Consider the following 21,622-nt stretch of genomic DNA (forward strand, 5'->3'; position numbering starts at 1 on the left):
CAGTTGTGTTACTAGCTGGAGCTAAACATTGGCAAGGGCCCCAGGCGGCTGCTGGAAAGGCGCCCTCCCAGGAGCAGAAGGCTCGTTTAGAAGAAACTGGAGGCGGGGAGAGAACTCGCGACTCGGTCTCCCCACCGCGGTAGGGACTTTTTCGAGTCTTTCTCCGGTCTTTCTCCGGCCAGGCCAAAGCTCCTAGGCTGAGACCCCAGACAGCAGAGCGCAGCCAGGAGACTTCGGGGAACACAAACAGCAGAGGTGCGTCCGGGAGCCTGCAACCACCCCCTGGCAACCGAGCTCCCAGCTCCACCCCGGCGGGGGGCGGAGGCGCCGGCTCCGGCCGTCGCGGGGGCGGGGACCACCCACAGCGCCGCGCAGCCCCGCCCCGCCCCGGCCCCGCCTCCGACGCGCCAGCCGGGCCTCCGGGCTAGCCGCCCGCGCACGCTTCTCAGGGCGTGAGCAAGCCCCGCGCCCCGCTGGGAATTTTTTACTCCTTGAAGTACGGCGGGCAGCGGTACCAGCTCCTTCAGATAAAGATGGAGGAGGGAGCTGGAGTGGGTGAAGAGACGGCCTTCTTCCTCCTCGTTCCCCTCCTCGTCCCAGCAGAGACTGCTAGACTCTGATTTCCAGCTGTGTTCTTACCTACCCCCGTCCTCAAAGTTTTGGGTGGCCAATTTTAATTCAGTTTAGTTTGGGGAAAAATTAACATCAGGATTTAGGATAACACTACGCCATTCCCAGGTCGGAACTGGGAACCTTTCGACCTAATTCAGACCAGAGAGGGTGGGGTTGTGGGAGGGGAGTAGTGCCTCTGGTTGAGGGAGATGGGGCGAGGGATGGGGCCCGGGAGGTGTTTTGATGTTTAGGGGAGCCTCCAGTCCCCACCTGGAAGAAGGGCCCACCCGCTGCGCCCTTCTACGCCTCCCCTTCTAGTTGCCAGAATGGAAAATTCATGGAGTCCAATTTAGCGCAGGTCAACAAACTTTTATTGCCACTTCTGGCTCCCCTGCCCCAACAAGATCCCTGCTTCTAACACTGTAGAAATACTGAGCTTTGGTGCAGGGTAATGGGGGCGGGGGGAGGGATGTTAATCGTGCCTCCTCAGCGTACTGCCAAGGTTAAAGAAACCCCACTTGCTGGAAAGGGAGGACCAGAGGGGAGGAATTCAAGGACACAAATGGCTCAGTCCCACCTCTGCTGGCTGCAGAGTATAAGGACCGTGGTTCCAAACATTTTAAAAAGGGGTGGAGTGGGGGAGACGGATGAATTTGGCTGCTCTTGTACCCCTTGCCCTTGCTGCCACGTTTCCATGGAAATGAGGGAGGGGCAGGATGTCGTTCACTTTTGACTACCTGGGAGGATGGCAGGGCAGCATTTAGTAAACATACCGCCTTCCACTCCTACCCAACACATATAACTGTCCCCAGTCGACCCCCAGCTCACTGCCTGTTCCACTCCCTTCCCTTCTGGAGCTGGTATCATACCAACTGGACTCCAGGTAGGGCTGTTAGTGTCCACTCTCCAGCCAGGTCTTGCTGGCAACAGATGGAATCAGATTATGTCCAGGAGGCTGAGTAGCAGCCCTGGTAGGACCACTGGTTGTAGCACCTCAGTGAAAAGCAACACCTAGTACCCCCAAGACTCTGTGCAACTGATGTTTCCCAAACATCTCTGCCCAGACAAAATAAAAAACCAAAACCAAAACCATAAACCCAAATGTGTATGGTTTAAAATAATGCAAAATAACTCTAACAATGCCGAGGGCTAGGATGGAGGAGAGGAGGATGGACAGCCTTCCTAGACTTGAGCCACCTGTGCACCCTGCCTTCTGCTGGGCTGGAGCTGGCTTCTCCCCACTGGGCTGTTGCTGGGGAACTGGAATCCAAATCTCCATTTGGTGCCGAGAGCTCTACCCACTGCTATTGGTTGATGACGCTCGCCTGTCGCCATAGTGAGGACATGCAGGATGGAATCTCAGTACCACGGGTCAGCTCGGTGCTGCTGGTTGTACAACTGTAGCTTGATCTGATCTTTGATCTGATTCACAAGGATCTGGGACAGCAGGATTCCTACCAGCTGGGAGAGGCAAGATGGATTGGGCCCTCAGCAATGAGAGGTGTCTTTGTTTTCCCTGAATCAATCTTCCCAGTATGGTTAGCACCATCCCAATCCCCTGCTTCTTAGCAATGTCAGTGCCTGACACCCTAGCTGGTCTCCAGGTGCCCTCCCCAAAACAAAGGAGTCTTTGCGGGGCTGTAGGACCCACGAGTCTTACGGGGTAAGTTACCTGGGGGATGGCCAGGCCCAGGGCTACACCACCAAGAAGGAAGAGGTTGCTGTGTATCCAGTTGACCAGTTTGTCAATACAGCCATTGGTATAGATGACGTTACTAGCCTCCAAGTAGTCAAGGGCCTGCATACCTTGGCCACACATGGTGTTGATCACTGCCTGGGGAAAGAGTTGAAAAGCCAAATGGAACTCCCACTCCCAAACTTTTTATTTCAGGCCCTCGCCGATGGTCTTCCCACCCTTCCTAAATTCCTAAATTGGTGGGGAATATATGTGAAGGATCCTAACTTGGGAGTTGCTAAATGCATGCTTCCTTTCCTCTGGGAGATCTGAGTTCAGTTCTCCTTGCTTTAGAGACCTGCACCTTCTGAGTCGCCGTGTGGACCACAGGAAGGAAAAAGGAAACAGAGCCATTAGATTGGGGTGAAAAGAAACATCTGGCAGCTGTCCTACAAGATTGATTGGTTAAGCTAGGGAATGGGGATTCCCCACAGCGGTTACCCTAGTCGGCAAGTAACTGAAATTGCTGCCCAGGAGGAAATGACGTGGGATGTAGGCTCACCTGGTTCGGGGTAGGCAAGCAACAGGAGTAAGGCACAGAGCAGCGCTCACGGCTGGGGTTGTCTTCTGAACAGTTGAAGTACATGTTCTGGGACCAGTCCCTATAGGAAATCCCTCCACAGCAGCTGAACTGCAACAAAACCCACCACAGAGGTTAAGAATCACCCAGTCCTCAGAGCAGCTGAAAGTCCGTGGCCAGCTTCCATTTATAAATTCAGGTTGTTTTTAAACCTTGAGCCCACATTTCTCAGTGGCCTTTCCCTTTATATGCCTTGTTATGACGACCATAGTTGTATATATAGTTTGTTTTTCACATTCAACTAGGAGCTCCTTGAGAGCAGTTTCTGCACAGGATAGAGGCTGCAAAAGGGAGTGTTTCAAAAACATTGGCTGAAATAATTAAAGGATTACTGTAAAAATATTTCTTTGAATACAGAGAAAACAGAAGAGAGTCTTCAATATCATGGGCCCATAATTACTCCTTGAAAGCACGTAGGATCCAAGTAAGTTGCACCAAGGGAAGGGGAACTCAGTACTGATCTCAAAAGCACTTTTATTTAAAATTCAACTTTTGATTCATAGCAGCATGATTCACAATAGCTACATGGTGCAAGTGACCCAAGTGTGCATCAAAAGATGGATGAATTAACAAAATGTGGAAGATACATACAACAGAAGGTTATTCAGCCTTAAAAGAAGGAAACTAACATGTCATACAACATGGATGAAATCTGGAAACATGCTAAGTGAGATAAGCCAGTCACAACAGGACAAAGACTGTACGACTCCACTCATATGAGGTGCCTCGAGTGGTCAAATTGAGACAGAAAAGAGATGGTGGTTGTCAGGAGTTGGGGTAGGGGGAAATGGGGAGTTAGTGGTTAATGGGTAGAGCTTCATTTGGGGAAGATGAAAAAGTTCTGGAGAGGGATATGGTGACGGATGTAAACAATGTGAAGGTCCTTGGTGCCACAGATTTATATACTTATAAAGGTTAAAATGGTAAATTTTATGTTATGTACATTTTGGCACAATTTTAAAAAGTTAACTTTTGAATAGGTAATATTTAAAATATGCCCATTTCCTTATCTCCCCTATAAGTAACCATTTAGAATAGTTTCTACATATCCTTGTAGATTCCTTTCATAAATATGAATACATATTCTTTCCTCTCTCCTTTTTTACACACATGGTAGATTACTATACACACTACTGCTCTGTTCTCTTAAAAGTACTTTTAAAGCACTCTGCTATGTATGGTTTTTTGCCAAACCTCCTTCCAGAATCCATTACCTGGCAGGTAATGAGGAAGCACTTAGGCCTGGAGGGTGAGGTGCGTATTCGGATGGTATTAACTTTTGCCTACAGCCTCTGAGACCACAGACGACCTCCCCCCATTCCTCACCCATACCTTCTTCTGGCCAAAATCAATGAGGTTCTGTAGATCCAAGTCATCTCGGTAGTGCACAATGGCGTTATTGATGATCTCACTCACTTTCCCTCGTGCCTGCCAGAGACATGAGTAGGGAATCAGAACATGGGACTAATCCCTAACCCTTTTCTCCAGTCAGGAATAACAGTAGATAGCGATCATCCTTCTTCATTTAAGTCAGCCTTGAAATCAGAACCAGGTCCTAGGTTGATGGCCAGTTCCAAAGCCCATCCATCCCTGGGCCCTCAGGTACCAGGAGGCAAGAGAACAAACACAGGACCTGCTGCTCCCTCTTCTCAGAGCCACATTTCGAAATAATCCAAGATTTATTTACCTCTGAACACTATTACCACAAAATACTTGTTGATGCAAAGCAGAGAATCTAATACAGACATATTTTAGTAGTAAAGTGCTTCTAAAGCTGAGACACTGACCTCTAGTGGACAGAAGAGAATAGCATCTATTTCGACTCCAAACAAATTATTTTAGGATTTTACTAAGCCAGAAGGACTAGGACATGCTGAATGAACTCAGTGGTTCCCCATTTCATAGTTTCCACCATGCTTTCTTCCTTCTTCCTCTGCTACTTTTCTCAAAGTTTGTTGTCTATAGTCCAGTACTATCCCTGGCAATCATTTGCCCTTTGAGAAACGAAGTCTTGTTCTTAACTAAAAGGACTGTCCCTAAATAGCAAATCACTTCCAGCTATGGTGAGCACTGCTCAAAATCTCGTTTACTTTCCCTCTTCTTTCCTTCTGTTTATCCCAATAAGCAATGTTTAGAGGAAATAAAAGATTCTTCATATTGTCTATGGTCTACTTGATAATTGTGTTTTACCCAATAATTTGCCATTAAAGTTTGCAGATTATTTTAACTTTGTGTTCATAGAATTTGTTTTCCTGTTGGCTTCTCAGACTGTCAGAGGAAAACACCTTATGATCTGGAAATCCTGCTTAAATATGGTGACTTTAAAGGCCATTCTTTCACCCCTAAGGAGAATCTTTCAAAGGCTGATGCCTCTCAGGGGACAGAGCACTGTGGTTAATTAATCAGGCTAAGCACAGGCAGGAACCTTCTCTTCCTCCCTCTGGTTCACACCTGAGGAGGCCCCTTCACCCCAACATTACCTTGTCTGAGAAGACGAAGCCCAGGACCCCTGCAGCCAGCTGTAGCAGGAACACGATGGTGAGGCAGAGGGAGAACTGTGGGGAGCAGACAGGAAAAGGAGACAGCTGATTACCATGCTGAGCTCCAGCCCCTCCCCCAGGGCCATGGGGTATACTGGATACTGGGGGGCTATGGGGCACTTCTCCCAGATGCCCCATGCATGATAAAGGCCTCTGCCTCCACCATGCTGTCTTAAGGGTGGCCATCCTGTGCTGGGTCATCTGGGCTGAGCTCTATAGTGGGGAGCAGACAGTACAGGCCTTTGGAGAGGGGGACAGAGAAAACTGAAAGGCTGTAGGAATGGTATCAGGAGCCTGGGAGGCATAGGGAGGAGGCCAGGGTCTTTATGGTGGGGACCCTGATCACTCACCGTCTGTAGGAGGCAGATGTTTTCACGAAGGGATCCAATGCAGCCGCAGAAGGTGAGCAGGAACATGAGAACGCCCACCACAATCAGCAGGATGGCAGGGTCCACTGCCAGGTAAGCCAAGGCTGCTTCTGGAGGAGGGGTTGTCTCTCAGTCTGAGCCTGGGACTGGCTGAGAGTAATACCCAGGGATGAGGTAGGGGTGTCCCCCAAAACTGTTCTCCTCTGCTGGGGGAATCTCTAGTAGGGTTAGATGACGGTTATAGGGAAGCAGTACTCCCCTCCCATGGGGAGAATAAAAAGGGCCTAGAAGGGTTTGTGACATTTCATTTGAGGAACTAACAAAGTGAGAGCCTTTATTCCCAAGATTGAGAGAGGAGGAACCACTTCCGCTCCAGAAAAGAATTAGAATGGCATTAGGCTCCCAGTTTTGCAGATTCCGTTTCCCGGAGACTTCGTGCAGTAGAACAGGAATGGAGGTTGAGTTACTTCAGGACAGAGGGAGGGAGGGGCTGAGGCCTCTGATTACTCCCTGCTCCCAGAGGCCTACCTCCTTTCCTTGACCCTTTCCAAGCCTAACATGCAGGCACATCCTGGAAGATTCGTAGGAGCTCAGGGAAATCCTGGTGAACCAGCATGGCTGGCCTGATGCCTTGGAGTAGGGGGTTAAGATTGGGCTAGAAGGCAGCTTACATGGGAAAGCATATTAAAGGACCAGGGCTGAAGGAGGCAGAGGAGGAAGGGGCTTGGCAAGAATCATGGGGAGTTGGAAAGGGCCTATAGCTCACCTGCATGCTTCATCAGCCGAGCATAAACTCCCACAGCCACCATCACCATGGAAATCACCTGTGGACACAGGGAAGGAGGCAGACCCTGAGATTTTGGAAACCAGAGAGCCCCTTGTAAATTACCTTGAGGAAGATGACTTTCCTAGGAGCCAGAGATGAACATCTCTGTCCCCCCAAGAGATACAGTTGATAGCATCTGTCTGCTTTGTCTCCAAGAAAAGCTTTTACCAAGATAATCTCATTTGATCCCACAACACAGTTATCTTGTGGGGCAGCTCTTTTCCCCATTTTACAGATGAGGAAATTAAGGCAATTCAAGTTATTAACAGTGGGTAAGAATGTGGGCTTTGGAGCCAGTGAAACCTGGGCCTCTGATAAACAAATCCCTAAGCTTCAGTTTTAGTGTGAAGATGGGATTTTTAAAATAACTACATCTCATAAAACTACTGTGAAATTAGATAACGCATGGAAAGCATTTAACACAATGCCTGACAATAAATATTATCTATCATTACTAATAGTTAACTTGTCCAGGGTCACAAGTTTTGAATTTGAATTCAACTACATCAAAGAGAAGGGTTTTTGAAAAATTTTTATTTATTTGAAAGAGAGAGTGCATGTGTGCATGCAAGAAAGAGCATGGGGGGGAGGGGGGGAGGAAGAGGGAAAAGTAGGCTTTGGGTTCATGACCTGAGCCAAAGGCAGATGCCTAACTGAATGAGCCACCTGGGCACCCCCAATGGGCAGGTGTTAAAGCTGAAACAGGCCTGAGTAGATGTAAACTCCCAGGTCTCTAACTCTCTTGGGGGTCAAAATGGTGTCAAATGCATGAAAGCAAGTGCATCTCAGTGTGAACGGATGCATGCACGAATGCTTGTGTGTAAAATACCAAATTGCCTTGGCAAAGGAGGCTTTGTCTTTGTAAACCTGGATCCCAGCGTGGAGCAAAAGAGTTTAGACGCTTCAAACTTCCCAGCTCCTCCCTGAGAGAACAAACCCCTCAGAGACTACCAGCAATCCCCAAAGGGGTCTTTCCTGCCCCTACTCCCACCCACCCGCCAGGCCTCCAGGAGTGCAGGGCAGCCCAGGGTGCACATCTCTCAGCCACTCTTTCTTTGTGCCCAGTCCCCAGGCTGGTGCTAAGCAGCAGCTGGCTGTCACCATGGCAATCGCTGGGACCAAGCTCTGGCTGGAGGGAGTTCTCAGCAGCAGGGACTTGACCAACTCACTGGGGAAGGAGATGGCTGGCTAGACTCCACTGTCCTACAAGACAGAGACCAGCTGGAAAGAGCCATCTTGGGGCTTCGGTGGGAGAAGGGAATAGGTCCCCTAGAGAGGTAATAGGGTCAGAGTAGCCCCTCAGCAGAAAAATATTTTTCCTTTGTGGCCTCTGCCTTCAGGTGCATTTAGCAGTAAATGGAAACCCTTATCTAAAACCATATCTTTCCAGACTCTTCTCTGGCTAGATACACAGCTTTGCCCCCCTCAATCATTTGACACTGCCTCAGACTCAGGACTAGATGTGTTATCTGCTGGCCCTTATGCTCTTTGTGCAGGAGAGAGGGAGCTGCTGGCAGAGCTGGGAGTGGGGCTGGGGGTGCCAGCTAGCTTGCTGTCTCTCAGCAAGTGGAGCAAGGAGCAAGGCGGAGTGGGTGGGAGGTGAGGAAACCACACTGCAGAGGTCCCAGCCACCCCAAGGCCTGCAGGCACAGCCCTTTGCCAGAGTGATTGAGCATCTCGGCAGGCCCTTTAAAACTCCTCACAGCCAATTAATGGTTCTGAATATTCTTTTACTGAATCACTGAAAGATATGTATCTGCTCTTTATTTCTCTTTTTTTTCCCCCCAGGCTCCTCACTGTTTTTGCAACATGTTAAGTTTCCACCAGGATGTGTAACTTTCCACAGAGATGGTCTCTGATTAAATCCTAACACAGCTAAAACAAGAAAGAGAAAGTAAAGAGATGCCACAGAACACAATAACTTGGTTCCATGTGGAGTCTGTAATTACAGCAGTCGCTCTGTCTTTATCTGTGGTAGGTAGACTAGTGTCCCCCCCAAAAGATGTCCTGTCCTAATTCCTGGAACCTGTGAATATGTCTCCTTCCATGGCCACAGGGACTTTGCAAATGTGATGAAGGGTCTTGAGACGGGGAGATTATCCTGGAGGGCCTTAGAAGAGGGAGGCAAGAAGGTTTGAGTCAGAGAAGGAGATCGGCATGACAGTGGAAGCAGAGGTTGGAGTGGTGTGGTGCCAGGAGCCAAAGAAGATGGACAGCCTCTGAAAGCAGAGAAAGGCAGGAAATAGGTTCTCTGGAGCCTCCAGAAGGGATCAGCCCTGCTGATACTTTAATCTTACCCAGTGAGACCCATCTTGGAATTCTGACCCTCAGAACGTAAGAAAATTAATTTGTGTCCTAGTAAGCTACGAAGCTTGTTGTAAGTTGTTACAGTTCCAAGAGGAAACTAATACACTGTCCAAATTCTGTTCCTCAGCAGCTATGCACAAGGTACTCTGAGGACCGCAGAGATGAGTAAGATACGGTCCCTGCCCTTAAGGACACCTGTATGTTATATGGGAGAGGAACAAGAACATCCAGAGCCCATCCTTTCCAAACTTGGTGTCATTAGAATGGAAGGGAGGACAGGGAGAGAAGAACTTAAAACTGCTGATGCCTCAGCTGTACCCCAAACCACCTATTTCAGAATCTCTGACATTGGAACCCGGGCAACGATACTTCTGAATGCGTTCCAGGTGATTCCAATGTGCGGCCAAGTTTGAGCACCACAAGCCTAAAGCACATTCAGCCAGGGATCTAGAGCGGCAGGTGCAGGTTACATTAAAATCTAGATGAAGGGGCGCCTGGGTGGCTCAGCGGGTTAGGGCCTCTGCCTTCGGCTCGGGTCATGATCCCAGGGTCCTGGGATTGAGCCCCACATTGGGCTCTCTGCTCAGCAGGGAGCCTGCTTCCCTTCCTCTCTCTGCCTGCCTCTCTGCCTGCCTGTGATCTCTGTCTGTCAAGTAAATAAATACTTTAAAAAAATAAATAAAATCTAGATGAAGACTTTAATATCATCATTAATATTTAATACGATCGCTAATGACACTGCTTACCTGGAGCTCACTAGCTAACGCTAAAATGTGACATTTTTATCACTGATCTGCCTCTTCATCCTGGAGTCACAGCTTGCCCTTTCACACCCCATTCCTGCCCACATTCCCCCACCCTGAATTCCTCAAAGCCACTGCCGTCCCAAAATTAACGCCACTGCCGTTAATAGCACGGCGTTTTAGAGCTGAATAGAACCTTAGAAATGAGCTCAGCCACTCACCTCTTTTTATAGATGAGGCCCAAAGAGCACAGTGATGCCTGACCAAGTGCACATGGGTGTAGAGGAAACATCTGGACTAAACCCAGTCTCCAGTCTGAGCCTGGAGCTCTTTCCACCGTGTCAGGCTTTGCCACAAAATCCTTATAACACCCCGAAATATCGCCAGTGACCTCCTTTCGTGATGAGGATGGAGATAAAGACACTTCTTAGAATGGCTTTTCATATTCTGGCGAGAATGAAGCCTCACTGGAAATTTTTAAAAGCCAGACACAGTTTTTAAAATAGCTGAGTCTAGCAAAAGGCATGTTCCCGGAGATTGTCAATCAAATTATATAAAATAACTTGCATGCACCAATGCCTTTATCCTTATAGAAGGTGAGTAATCACCTTATAATGAAAATAGCCATCTCCTGGGCTCCTGGAAAATGGTTCAATCTACGACTGGAGCAGGAGATATACAAGATAGGCCTGGAGTATGTGTCTCATGGTGCCAGAAAGTAAGGAAATGCTCAAAAACACACACACACACACACCCCCACACTGACGTGGGTATGCCAAAGGGACATCGAAATGAGGAAGTATGAAATTATTACCCCAAACATAAAATAAATACCCATGAGTCCATACAGATAAAAAGGACTTAAAAATTTTTTTTAAAAGGACTTAAATAAATAAGCGAGGGAGAAAAGACAAATTTCCTATGCAGAAGAATTCCAAATAATTTGTGTGTAGATGCTGTACTCTGGTATAGACGCTGCACTCTCGAGGGGGTGGAGCCCAACTCCCCACTCCCCTGTGTGAGCTGCCCCCCGTGGTGACTCCTTTCCAAAGAGCACAGGATGGAAGAGGGGGGAAAAGACTAACTTTTCGGGTGGAGACACCTGGCAAACACTGCCTCAGCTGGGTAAGGTCAACACCAGCAGAAGTAAATCACAGGTATGTGATATGATGTGATGAAAATGACGCTTCACTCCTGTGGTTTTCCTCCTGAAAACACATAACCCCAATATAACCATGAGAAAAACACCAGGCAAGTTCCAACACAGGGACAGTCTACAAAATAACTGACCAGTACGCGTCCAAACTGTCAAAGTCATCAAAACCGAGGAAATTATTTTCTTTCTTTCTTTTTTTCTTTTTGGAGGGGGGAGGGGCAGAGAGACAATCTCACGAACAGAGCAAGCCCAATGCAGGGCTCCGTCCCACAACCCTGAGATCACAACCTGAGCTGAAATCAAGCAGCCGACACTTAACTGACTAAGCCACCCAGGCACCCCCCCAAAACCAAGGAAATTCTGAGAAACTGTCACAGCCAACAAAAACCTAAAGAGACAGGACAACTAAATGAAATTTTGTATCCCGGATAGCCTCCTGGAACACAAAATGGGTATTACCTGAAAACTGAGATCTGAGGGGCACCTGGGTGGCTCAGTGGGTTAAGCCTCTGCCTTTGGCTCAGGTCATGATCTCAGGGTTCTGGGATCGAGCCCCGCATCGGGCTCTCTACTTAGCGGGGAACCTGCTTCCCCCCCTCTCTGCCTGCCTCTCTGCCTGCTTGTGATCTCTGTCAAATAAATAAATAAAATCTTAAAAAAAAACCCTGAGATCTGAATAAAGTACGGACCTCAGTGATAATGACAATACCATTAATTGTCATGAATGTGTACTCATGCATGCATGTTATCATACTCACGTCCGATATCAAGAGAAACTGGATGTAGTGTATATATGGTAACTCTGTATCATCTTCTCAATCTTTCTGTAAAACTAAATCTGTTCTAAAAACTGAAATCTAGGGATGCATGGGTGGCTCAGTTGGTTAAGCATCTGCCTTCGGCTCAGGTCATGATCCCAGCATCCTGGGATTGAGTCCCACATGGGGCTCCTTGCTCAGCAGGGAGCCTGCTTCTCCCTCTGCCTCTGCTTGCCAATCTGTCTGCCTGTGCTCTCTCTCTCTCTCTGACAAATAAATAAATAAAATCTTTTAAAAAATGGAATCTATTGGGGCGCCTGGGTGGCTCAGTGGGTTAAAGCCTCTGCCTTCAGCTTAGGTCATGATCCCAGGGTCCTGGGATCAAGCCCCACATCGGGCTCTCTGCTCAGCAGGGAGCCTGCTTACTCCTCTCTCTCTCTCTCTGCCTGCCTCTCTGCCTACTTGTGGTCTCTGTCTGTCAAATAAATAAATAAAATCTTTAAAAAAAATGGAATCTATTTAAATACAGCCATTCCCAATTTGTTAGGTGTTAATTGGTTAGTAAATCCACATTTTTTAATATCAGATTTTCCTAAACTGGGATTTACTTGTAAGAAATTTCACAAACTTTAATCAGGAGGGGTTTGTCCTTACAACAAAGGGTAAGGCAATGGATCTTAAAACTGTTCAGGGGTGAGAGCACCACGAATCTACAATTCTCTATTTGTATAACCTGTACAATTTTGAAATACTGAATTCTTTTCTGAAACTTTAATATGCTATCACTGCTATCTAATTTACAGTCCATATTACCTTTCCCCAATTCTCCCAATAACGTCCTTTATAACTGTTTTTTTTTTTTTTACTTTATTTATTCATTTGACAGAGATCACAAGTAGGCAGAGAGGCAGGCAGAGAGAGAGGAAGGGAAGCAGCCTCCACGCTGAGCAGAAAGCCCCGATGCAGGGCTTGATCCCAGGACCCTGAGATCATGACCTGAGCCAAAGGCAGAGGCTTAACCCACTGAGCCACCCAGGCGCCCCTATAACTGTTTTTTATTTTTTTCTTTTTTTCTGATCTAGGATCCCATAAAAGATCATGAATTTAATGATCTTTAGCGATCAAGACTCCTTTGGCCTGGAAGAGTTTTGCAGTTTTTTCTTTTCTTTGTTTTTGGTCTCAAGACACTGACTTTTAAAAAATTGTGGTAAGGGACACCTGGGTGGCTCAGTTGGTTAAGCATCTGCCTTCAGCTCAGGTCATGATCTCAGGGTCCTGGGAATGAGCCTCACATTGGTCTCCCTTCTCAGCGAGGAGTCTGCTTCTCCCTCTGTCTCTCCCCCTACTCATACTTTCTCTCCCTCTCTGTCAAATAAATAAATAAAATCTTTAAAAATAAATTAAAATAAATTAAAAATTGTGGTAAAATATATATATGAAAAAATTAACCATTTTACAGTTCAGCAGCCTTAAGTACATTCACGTTGCTGTGTGAGCATCCCTGCTATCACGTTCCAGGATTTTTTCATCACCTCAAATAGAAACTTTTAACCCAGGAAACAGTCACTCCCCATTCCCTCCACACCTCCAACCCCTGACAACCACAAGTCAGCTTTCTATTCCTATGGTTCTGTCTATTCTGCACATTGCCTATAAATACGGCTCTTTGTGTCTGGTTTCTTTCACTGAGTATAATGTTTTCAAGGTTCACCCATGCTGTGGTGTGTATCAGTACTTCATTACTTTTTATGGCCTAATAATATTTCATTGTATGGATATAACCCAATTTGTTTATCCATTCATCCACGGATGGACATTTGAATTGTTCCCACCTTTTGGCTACTATAAATAGTACTGCTGTGAACGTTGGTGTACAAGTTTTTGTTTAAATACCTATTTTCTTTTTTTTTATTTTTTAAGGATTTTATTTATTTATTTTACAGAGAGAGAGCACAAGCAAGGGGAGCAGCAGAAGGAGAGTGAGAAGCAGACTCTCCACTGAGCAGGGAGCCAGATACAGGGCCCAATCCCAGGAACCCAGGATCATGACCTGAGTGGAAGGCAGATGCCCAACCAACTGAGTCACCCAGGTGCACCTGAATACTTTTTTTTTTTTTTTAAAGATTTTATTTATTTATTTGACAGAGAGAAATCACAAGTAGGCAGAGAGGCAGGCAGAGAGAGAGGAGGAAGCAGGCTCCCTGCTGAGCAGAAAGCCCGATGTGGGGCTTGAACCCAGGACCTGGGATCATGACCTGAGCCGAAGGCAGCGGCTTAACCCACTGAGCCACCCAGGCGCCCCCCCACCCTTTTTTTTTTTAAAGATTTTATTTATTTATTTGACAGAGAGATCACAAGTAGGCAGAGAGGCAGGCAGAGAGAAAGGGGGAAGCAGGCTCCTTGCTCAGCAGAGAGCCCGATACGGGGCTCGATCCCAGGACCCTTAGACCATGACCTGAGCCGAAGGCAGAGACAACCCACTGAGCCAGCCAGGCGCCCCTGAATACAAATTTTCAACTCTCTTGGATATATACCCAGGAGCAGAACTGCCAGGTCATATGGTAATTCTATGTTTAATTTTTTGAGGAGTTACTGGCTCTTTTCCCCTAGTGGCTGCATGATTTCACATTCTCACCAGCAAAGCACCAGGGTTCCAATTTCTCCATGTCCTTGTCAGTACTTGTTCTGACATATTTTTGATAATGGCTTTTTTTTTTTTTTTTTTTGGAAGCTCATGATGACCAGTGTGGGGCTGGAGCTCACGACCCCAAGATCAAGAGTTGCATGCTCTACCGACTGAGCCAGCCAGGTCCCCCAACACTGCATTTTTTATAAGCCCAGGCCAGTTGTTTTGCAGAATATCCCTCAGTTTGAATTTATCTGATGGTTTCCTCACAATTAGATTCATGTGACACAATTTTTTTTCAGGTGACACATTTTTGACAGAAATCTTACACAGGTAATGTTGTGTCCTTCTCAAAGTGTCAGGTGAGGAAGAACACTGTATTAATTTCTATTGTAGAAATAAGGAACAATTTACTAAGCAATGACAAGGCTGTTAAGCATATGTCTCTACATCTCATAAAACAATAAGACAGGCGCTACTCTAAATAGTTTCCTGGTTTTCCATAATATTTGGTTGCTCCTTGTCCTCTTCCCTTTGTCTTCTGCTAGCTCTTGCTGGCAGATAAGCAGCCACAGATACTAATGTTCATTGGAGAAAATAGAAAATGAAGAAAATTCTCTCCATTATTTGACTTTGTTTCTTGTAAACTGCAGAAAGACAACCATGATTTGGTGATACAAGAAAACCCTATTCTAGCCCCTGGAACACTCACAGCTTCAGGAATATTATAATGCACGAAGGGAAGAAAGGTTATAGGGTGCCAAGATGAAACTCTGAATAAGAGTTCTCCTGGCAGGACACCTGGGTGGCTCAGTGGGTTGAGCCTCTGCCTTCGGCTCGGGTCATGATCTCAGGGTTCTGGGATTGAGTCCTGCATCACGCTCTCTGCTCGGCGGGGAGCCTGCTTCCTCCTCTCTCTCTGCCTGCCTCTCTGCCTACTTGTGATTTCTCTCTCTGTGTGTCGAATAAATAAAAATCTTAAAAAAAAAAAAAAAGAGTTCTCCTGGCTTTCGTACCCAAATGCTATTAATTACAGGCAAATTAGCTCTTGGAGTCCACTTGGATTGTACCTTAAGACCAAGGTGGTATGACAAGCCCACAAGTGACAGAAGGCCCTTGGAGACACAGTGGAGTCTCTGTTCCCATGATAGATAGGAAATGTCTCTCTGAACTATAAAATATATAAAGGCATCATTCATTATCACCTCTCTCTGGCTAACAGTAGAAATATGAGCAAAGGGGGTTGAGGCTGAAGGAAGTCAGGCCCAAGTTTAGCTAGCCCTCACCTAGACTCAAACCTCAACTACTTACGACTTGTCAGAAGAAGCACTCATCCTAGCTCTCCAAGCTCATCCCTAACGGGTGAGCTCTAGGAGCTCTTTCTAGCAACAGCAATAGCTACCCTTTGTTGAGTGCTAAGGGTCAGGCACTGGGCTAGACCCTTTATATCAACTCTTTCCTTGAATTCTGACCACAGTCCCAAGAGGGTGTTAGCATCTTCATTTTACAGAACTGATGTTGGGAGAATTCAAGTAACTCTCCCCAGCTCCCTTAGGGAGTGAGCAGCTAAATGGGACAGGAACCTAAGTGTTTCTGTCCCCAGAGCCAGAGCTGTGTGACCTGGGCCCCATGGCTGCCTTCCTCTCCCTGACTCATGGCAAATCCAGGGCACGTGCATTCCCCTGGGGCATCACGTGAGGTGGGAAGAAGCTGCCTGCAGTCCTCCTGGGCGAGCAGCTGGTAATCTCCAAACTGGGTGGGGCTCCAGCCAAGGGGAGAGTCAGAGAGCACCAAGAGGTGATGGGGCCAGCGGGGCCCAGAGGAAAGTCCCCGGAACAGCACCTTGAAAGGGGAAGACATGGCATCACCACACAGGGCCCACCAGCCCCTGAGAGAAAGCTCTGGCCATGTCTGTCTCCACGTTCTAGAGTCCAGTCCACATCTAGTGGGGGCATCTGTCTCAAAGTCCTCTCCTCTTCTTGGAATCTCTTCCCCTTTTCTTTTGAAGGTGATGGCGTGGGACAGCTGCGGATAGAGTGGGAACCAAAACTTTGCTCTTACCCAGAGGGACATGAGGAAGGAGGGGTCTGTACCTCTGGTTTCTCAGTCCTCTCTGTCCTTATTTCTGGATAAGCCTGCTCAACCTAAAACAGGGCCTCCTCTCTCCCTGCCAAGGCTCTGCATGCCCTGTCCTCATGTGGCTATCCCAGCACCATTGTTCCTGGGTTTCTCAGGTGGCAACCATCTGTTTGAAACTAGCTCTTGGCCTTCTCCCTCTGGATTGGATGCCCTGCTGGAGTGGGGGAATCCACAGAACTCTTTCCTTTCCAATGTCTGGAGCCAACCATTCAGCTTCTCTTTAGCCATGGATGATCTTGGTTTCCTAAGGTTATACATGAGAGACAGAAGTCCGTAAGGGCTCATGGGAGTATAAACACTCAAACTATGGTCCTGGAGGTCCCAGCCTGACCAGAGTCTGCTGTCAAGATTCTGAGAGGTGTTACATGTTTTCTTTTATTCTTTTAAAGGCTTCTTGAAGTTTATGATTTTCTATGAAGTTTATGATTTTACTTATTCGACACACACAAGGCAAACAGAGCTGTTGAGATAAGAAAGCATATGAGTGACTTGACAGCATAGGATATGCTTCTTGTCTTCATTTTTAATGTTTTTTTTTTCATTTTTTTTAATGTTTTGTTTGTTTTTTTTTAATGTTTTGTTTTGTTTTTTAATTAAAAGAATGTGACTATGTCACTTATTACAACCTGCCTGGTCTACAGGGAAAGGAGGAGACCTGGGGTGGGGGAGGGAGGTCTGCCTTCTAAGGTACTTAGGTATGCGTGTGCACACGCTCGTACACTGGGGGTTATGCTGGGTGGTAGAAAGGGCCTCTGCTACTAGGAAGGGTTTTTGCCAGGCTCAATGCTGGTCATTTCCCTATGGCTCCTGAGCCAGATGGCCACAGATGGTGCTGCAGGTGGTCTGGGGCATTCTCACTGCCCTTGGGGACTCCAGTAGTCCTGGAGGGGAGAGTGAGTTTCTTAAAGAAGATTCCTAACTAGAGGCCTGGATTGGTCTAGGAAAGATCAGGACAGGTGTCCATGTGCGTTGCAGTGGGAGTGAAAAAAATCTGGGTGCTGTAGGTAGTAATTATGCACAACCCCGAGGGAGATGCTGAGGAGTATGGCTGACCTGGCTTGAAGGAGGGGTGCTAGGCCACAGGACCCAGTGCAGAGGAGAACACAGTCGGATCCCTCTCCCCCATCAAGGATGCTCAAGGACTTCCGGTGGTACTGCATCTTGAGAGGCTATTGTCCGTAAAAGAGGGCGGAGGGACATCACGACCTCACCCGGCACGGGCTGCTCCATCATTTGCCAATCAATAAACATTCAGTAAATACCCACCCTGCCGAACTCAGATGGGCCCTGAGAAGCAAGAAGTGAATAAGGCAGCATACCCTACCCTCGGGGGCCTGAAGTCTGGAAGAGGGGACATAAATAAACACATCATTGCAGCAGAGGTAGGGGATGAGGCAATTGAGGTATACAGAAGGTGCCATGGGAGCCCTGAGGCATGGCCACCAAGGAAGTCTGGGCTGAGTCACAAGGACTGGAGGTCTGAGTGCAGCCTGACTCAAAACCACCGCAACTGCGGCCCTGGGTGGACAAAGGACCAGCAAGGAGGGAGAGGCCCGCTATGGGCAGCATTGATAATGTCCCCACCAGTGTGTGCCCGAGGCTGATAAGGCACGTACCGTGGCACTGGTCTTGCCTCTGCACAGAGCTGTCCAGCACAGGGAGGGGAGGAAAGTCAGCCACTTCTTAACTGAAAGATTGTAATACAACTTTTGGGATCTTGGGGCAACTACTCTGGGTCATGGGATCCCAACAATCAGTCATCCAGCAGCATGATTCTGGGGAGAAAACCTAGGCAAAAGGAGAAGTGAGATTTGAAACATGAACAGGAGGAATGGGTCCTGCTCCCAAAGATGCCGGCAGCCTTCTGAGTCAGACTAAATGACCCAAGGGTCGGGGCTGTTAGAGCCGCAGCAGGGATAGCCAGATAGTCATACCAGCACTGAGTGTGACCCCAGACAATACTGGCTACCTTCCGAGTGTGTTCCAGCACAAACACACCCATCCACAGCTCCTCCAGGCGCTGGCCAGAACAGGCACTCTGCCTGGAAAGGGAGAGGGCCAACATGGGAGCCTCCTAGGCAGAAGAGGGGAATTTGATTAGGATGGCCAGAGCCTACAAAGAAGAAAGCACAGGAACCAGTCCCTGAAGGGTGGTAGGAAGAAAGAGGACTGCTGAGCTGGGGAAGCAGCCCTTCATCTCCAGCTGCATTTGTGTGGAATGTAGTTCTGTGTCTCTGGGCCTGGGGGAGAGGTAACACTCAGTCACACCCAAAAAGTACTGGCCTCTGGGAAGGTCAATGTCCCAGGGACACTGGGACACAGAAAGATGCATCCTTAGATCCAGCCCCAGGTCCTGAAGAAAGAAAACAGTTCCCCAAAGTGATGCATTCATCTTTAAATAGTTCAGAGAGGCAGAAAATTTTTCTCCTTTCGAGCAGAAAGATTAAGGACAGAGAGACAGATATATTGGCTTAGGGTCACACAGTAAGTTGATGCCAGAAAGGAACTGGGCCTCTTGTCCTTCATTGTGCTATTTCTAGAGCTTCTGACTTTTTATGAGTCTAAAGTAGGGCCAAGAAGGGGTTCTTCTCTAATTTGGGAAGGTGCCAGCTTAGTTAGCCAGGTCCTCTGACCCTGAATGAATCATTTTTACCAAGGTAAATGGGTCTATGGAGCCACACTCTTTCCCTGACTGCAACCTCCCAAAGCCATTTGTCTGGTAAAAGGGGGGTGGGGGTGGGGAATAGGGTGGGGGAATCTAAGAAAATGACCATGAACGCAAGTGTAACAGATGTACCCAGCTGTTGTCACTGGGGAACACAGATAAGGGTGAAGTGCCAAGGGCTCCAAAGAAGAAGCGGTCTCGGCTGACAGAGAAACTCAGAATGAGGATCTGAGATCCCTGGGATGCTAATGCTGGCTCTGAGGATAGTATGTCATCCCCAAAAATGGTATGTTCCTGGCCTGGAACGTTCAGTGAGCATGAAGGAGGGCTCACTGGGACTTGCCCTTAGGCGGGGAGTTTCCCTTAGAACATCCCCCAGCCCCGGCAGAGTGGTGGTGGGTTTTTGTCTGTTCTTCCCTAACCTCCAGCTGAGGCAGACCCTAGACCATGAGAAGTTGGGTTAACTAGGAATACTAAAGGCCCAGCTACAGTAGCAGTCATCTGGGCCCCGGACTTCCCCTAGAGGCACTGCACTTCAGTAGAAAAACCACCAGATCAAACTTATTAACCAGCTGTCAGATGTTGGATAATTAACATCTCTGTGTTTTAGTTTTCTCATATATAAAATGTGGGTGCTGGACAGGATATCTTCTAGATTTTTTTTCCCCAGTTCTAAAACTGAGAATTTGTTAGGAACTCAAACTTCATTTTTTTCCCAGTACAATGGCTGAGCTCTTACCACCACCCTCTGGGGTTCCTCTCATTTGTCCCAACAGGCTAGCACTTATGTACTTTGTGTCTGTTCTTCAAACCATGGCCCCTGTGAACCTTTCCAGCAACTGGCTTAGATGCCTGGTCTGCTCCCTCTCCTAGGAAACGTATTTTAGACTCAAGCTTTCTCCCTCCTGCAAGTCTGAACTTTTGGTCTCAGGTTGAAATGGGCAGGGATAATGGGCACCTACAGCAGCCACTCTGGCATGGCTGGAGCTGGAAGAGAAAGGGGGATGGGAGAAGGACCTCTCTATATTCTCAAACCCAGAGGAGCTCAGGAACTCTACAGACATGAAACAGGATTGAGCTAGCATTTCATGATCTGCTCCAGCTGGATTCCCGGCTCCAGCAGAATGTTTCTGCCATTCTTGATCATACTGGGTTTGATTTTCTGGAGGAGGGAACTAGGGCCTACAGAGATGAACGTCAAGTCAACAACTACAGGTTGGAGACGAGAATCCAGATGGGCCCAGTCCAATATTTTTTCCACTTTTCCACACTAATTGTAAGATTCTGAAAGGACTGCTGGCCTTTCAGCCCAACACAGGGTCCAGTTAAAAGAAGCTGAAGACTATCAGGCTCCAGAGGATGGAGTCTGGTCCTGAGAAAGGTGGGGCAAAGTTTGGGACAGTGCTGGGAAAGACATCCACATCTGGAGGCCATTCCTGCCCCTTCTCAGCCTTTGAGAAGAGGGGGGCACCAGAGGCCTCCAAAAGGAAAAGATGAAGCCCTTTAACCTATCCTCTCTGAGGTAAGGGGGAGGGAAGGTCTGGGTTTTCCCCCCTTCCTCTTTTTTCTTTGTTGCTCAGCCTCCCAGCCCCCAGGCCTGAAAGTCCCCCAAACATGAATGTACCATTGGATCTGCTTTGAACCAACAGGAAAACCCGCTTCTCCTGCGCAAACCCATTATTTTGGCCTGTCACAGATCCTCATCAAATGACCAGAGGATACCCGTTAAGTACTAAATCTCTTGCATTATCCTCCCCCTCTCCCCACCCCCAACATCCCCTCCAGACGCGGTGCCAGTATAGTGTCCCTCCCCAGGATAAATTACCCCAAAGTGTCATCAGCCCAGAAAACTAAGCAGTGGCGTTCACGACGCTCGCCTTTAACCTGGCATCCCGGGACGACCCTCCTCGGCCGTGGACAGCTCACTGCACCCTCGAGGGGTGCCCTGCAGCCCAGGTGCCCCAAGACCCCCACGACTCACCCAGAAGAGCATGTTGAAGAAGAAGAGCAGGTATTTCACCAGCGGGCTGACGAAGGTGAACTCCTCCCCATAGCCCGCCGGCGCCCCGGGTCTCCGGGCCATGGTCCCGCCGCCGTCCCCCCGGGGGCCTATCTCCCCGCGGCGGCCGGCCCACCTGCGCGCCCTGCGCCCCGGGGCATGAGCCGCGCCACCGCGGGAGCCTGGGAGGCGGGGGGGCTGCGCCGCGGTGGGAAATGCCCGAGCCGTGCGTCCGGGAGGAGCGCCGCCGCCGGGAGTCGCGGGAACCGCGGCGGGCAGCGTAAGCGGCGGAGACTCCGCGGCGGCGGGAGTACCAGCCTGGCCCGCCCGGCTCCCAGGAAACCGAGCCCGCCCCTGGCCGCCCATTGGCGCAGCCGCCGAAGCCTGATTTCTCATTGGTCGGTCGCTGATGTCACTAAGCGTCCCGCCATCCCTCTCCTCCGAAAGGCGGGGGAGACACCTGTTCTGTGAGGGACAACTTGTTAAAAGGGTCAGTGGTTCTGCCGCCTCCCCCGAGAAGGGAAGCATCCAGGCAGCAGCTGCTCAAGGGAAAGGGGATGAGACGGAA

The 21,622-nt window shown here is 48.4% G+C and overlaps 1 protein-coding gene across 3 annotated transcripts; it reads right to left on the bottom strand.

Moving 5' to 3' along the window:
- Positions 1 to 460: 460 nt before the first annotated feature.
- Positions 461 to 21,190, bottom strand: LOC111152102 (tetraspanin 33). Of its 3 annotated transcripts, XM_022510409.1 has the most exons (9): positions 21,037 to 21,082; positions 18,007 to 18,178; positions 6,602 to 6,659; positions 5,818 to 5,945; positions 5,408 to 5,482; positions 4,260 to 4,355; positions 2,850 to 2,978; positions 2,285 to 2,446; positions 461 to 2,073 (listed from the first exon to the last, which is right to left on the bottom strand). In XM_022510409.1, the coding sequence occupies exons 3-9, from the start codon at positions 6,648 to 6,650 to the stop codon at positions 1,972 to 1,974; spliced, it is 741 nt and encodes a 246-aa protein (XP_022366117.1). In that variant the 5' UTR covers positions 6,651 to 6,659; positions 18,007 to 18,178; positions 21,037 to 21,082; the 3' UTR covers positions 461 to 1,971. The 3 variants fall into 3 exon arrangements, with proteins under 3 accessions (XP_022366117.1, XP_022366116.1, XP_022366115.1); XM_022510408.1 differs by lacking the exon at positions 18,007 to 18,178 and having other exon boundaries at positions 5,818 to 5,942; positions 21,037 to 21,190; XM_022510407.1 differs by lacking the exon at positions 18,007 to 18,178 and having other exon boundaries at positions 21,037 to 21,190.
- Positions 21,191 to 21,622: the final 432 nt, after the last annotated feature.

Source organism: Enhydra lutris, unplaced genomic scaffold (genome assembly GCF_002288905.1).
Source record: "Enhydra lutris kenyoni isolate GAN:26980312 unplaced genomic scaffold, ASM228890v2 scaffoldscaffold27, whole genome shotgun sequence".
Taxonomy (NCBI): domain Eukaryota; kingdom Metazoa; phylum Chordata; class Mammalia; order Carnivora; family Mustelidae; genus Enhydra; species Enhydra lutris.

Excerpts from the sequence above, each read along its gene's own strand:
- LOC111152102 (XM_022510407.1), bottom strand. The coding sequence starts at position 21,138 with ATGGCCCGGAGACCCGGGGCGCCGGCGGGCTATGGGGAGGAGTTCACC. Across the intron at positions 2,447-2,849 it reads GCTTGCCTACCCCGAACCAG|GCAGTGATCAACACCATGTG; the intron begins GTGAGCCTACAT and ends CTCTTTCCCCAG. Across the intron at positions 2,074-2,284 it reads TGGGCCTGGCCATCCCCCAG|CTGGTAGGAATCCTGCTGTC; the intron begins GTAACTTACCCC and ends TGCCTCTCCCAG.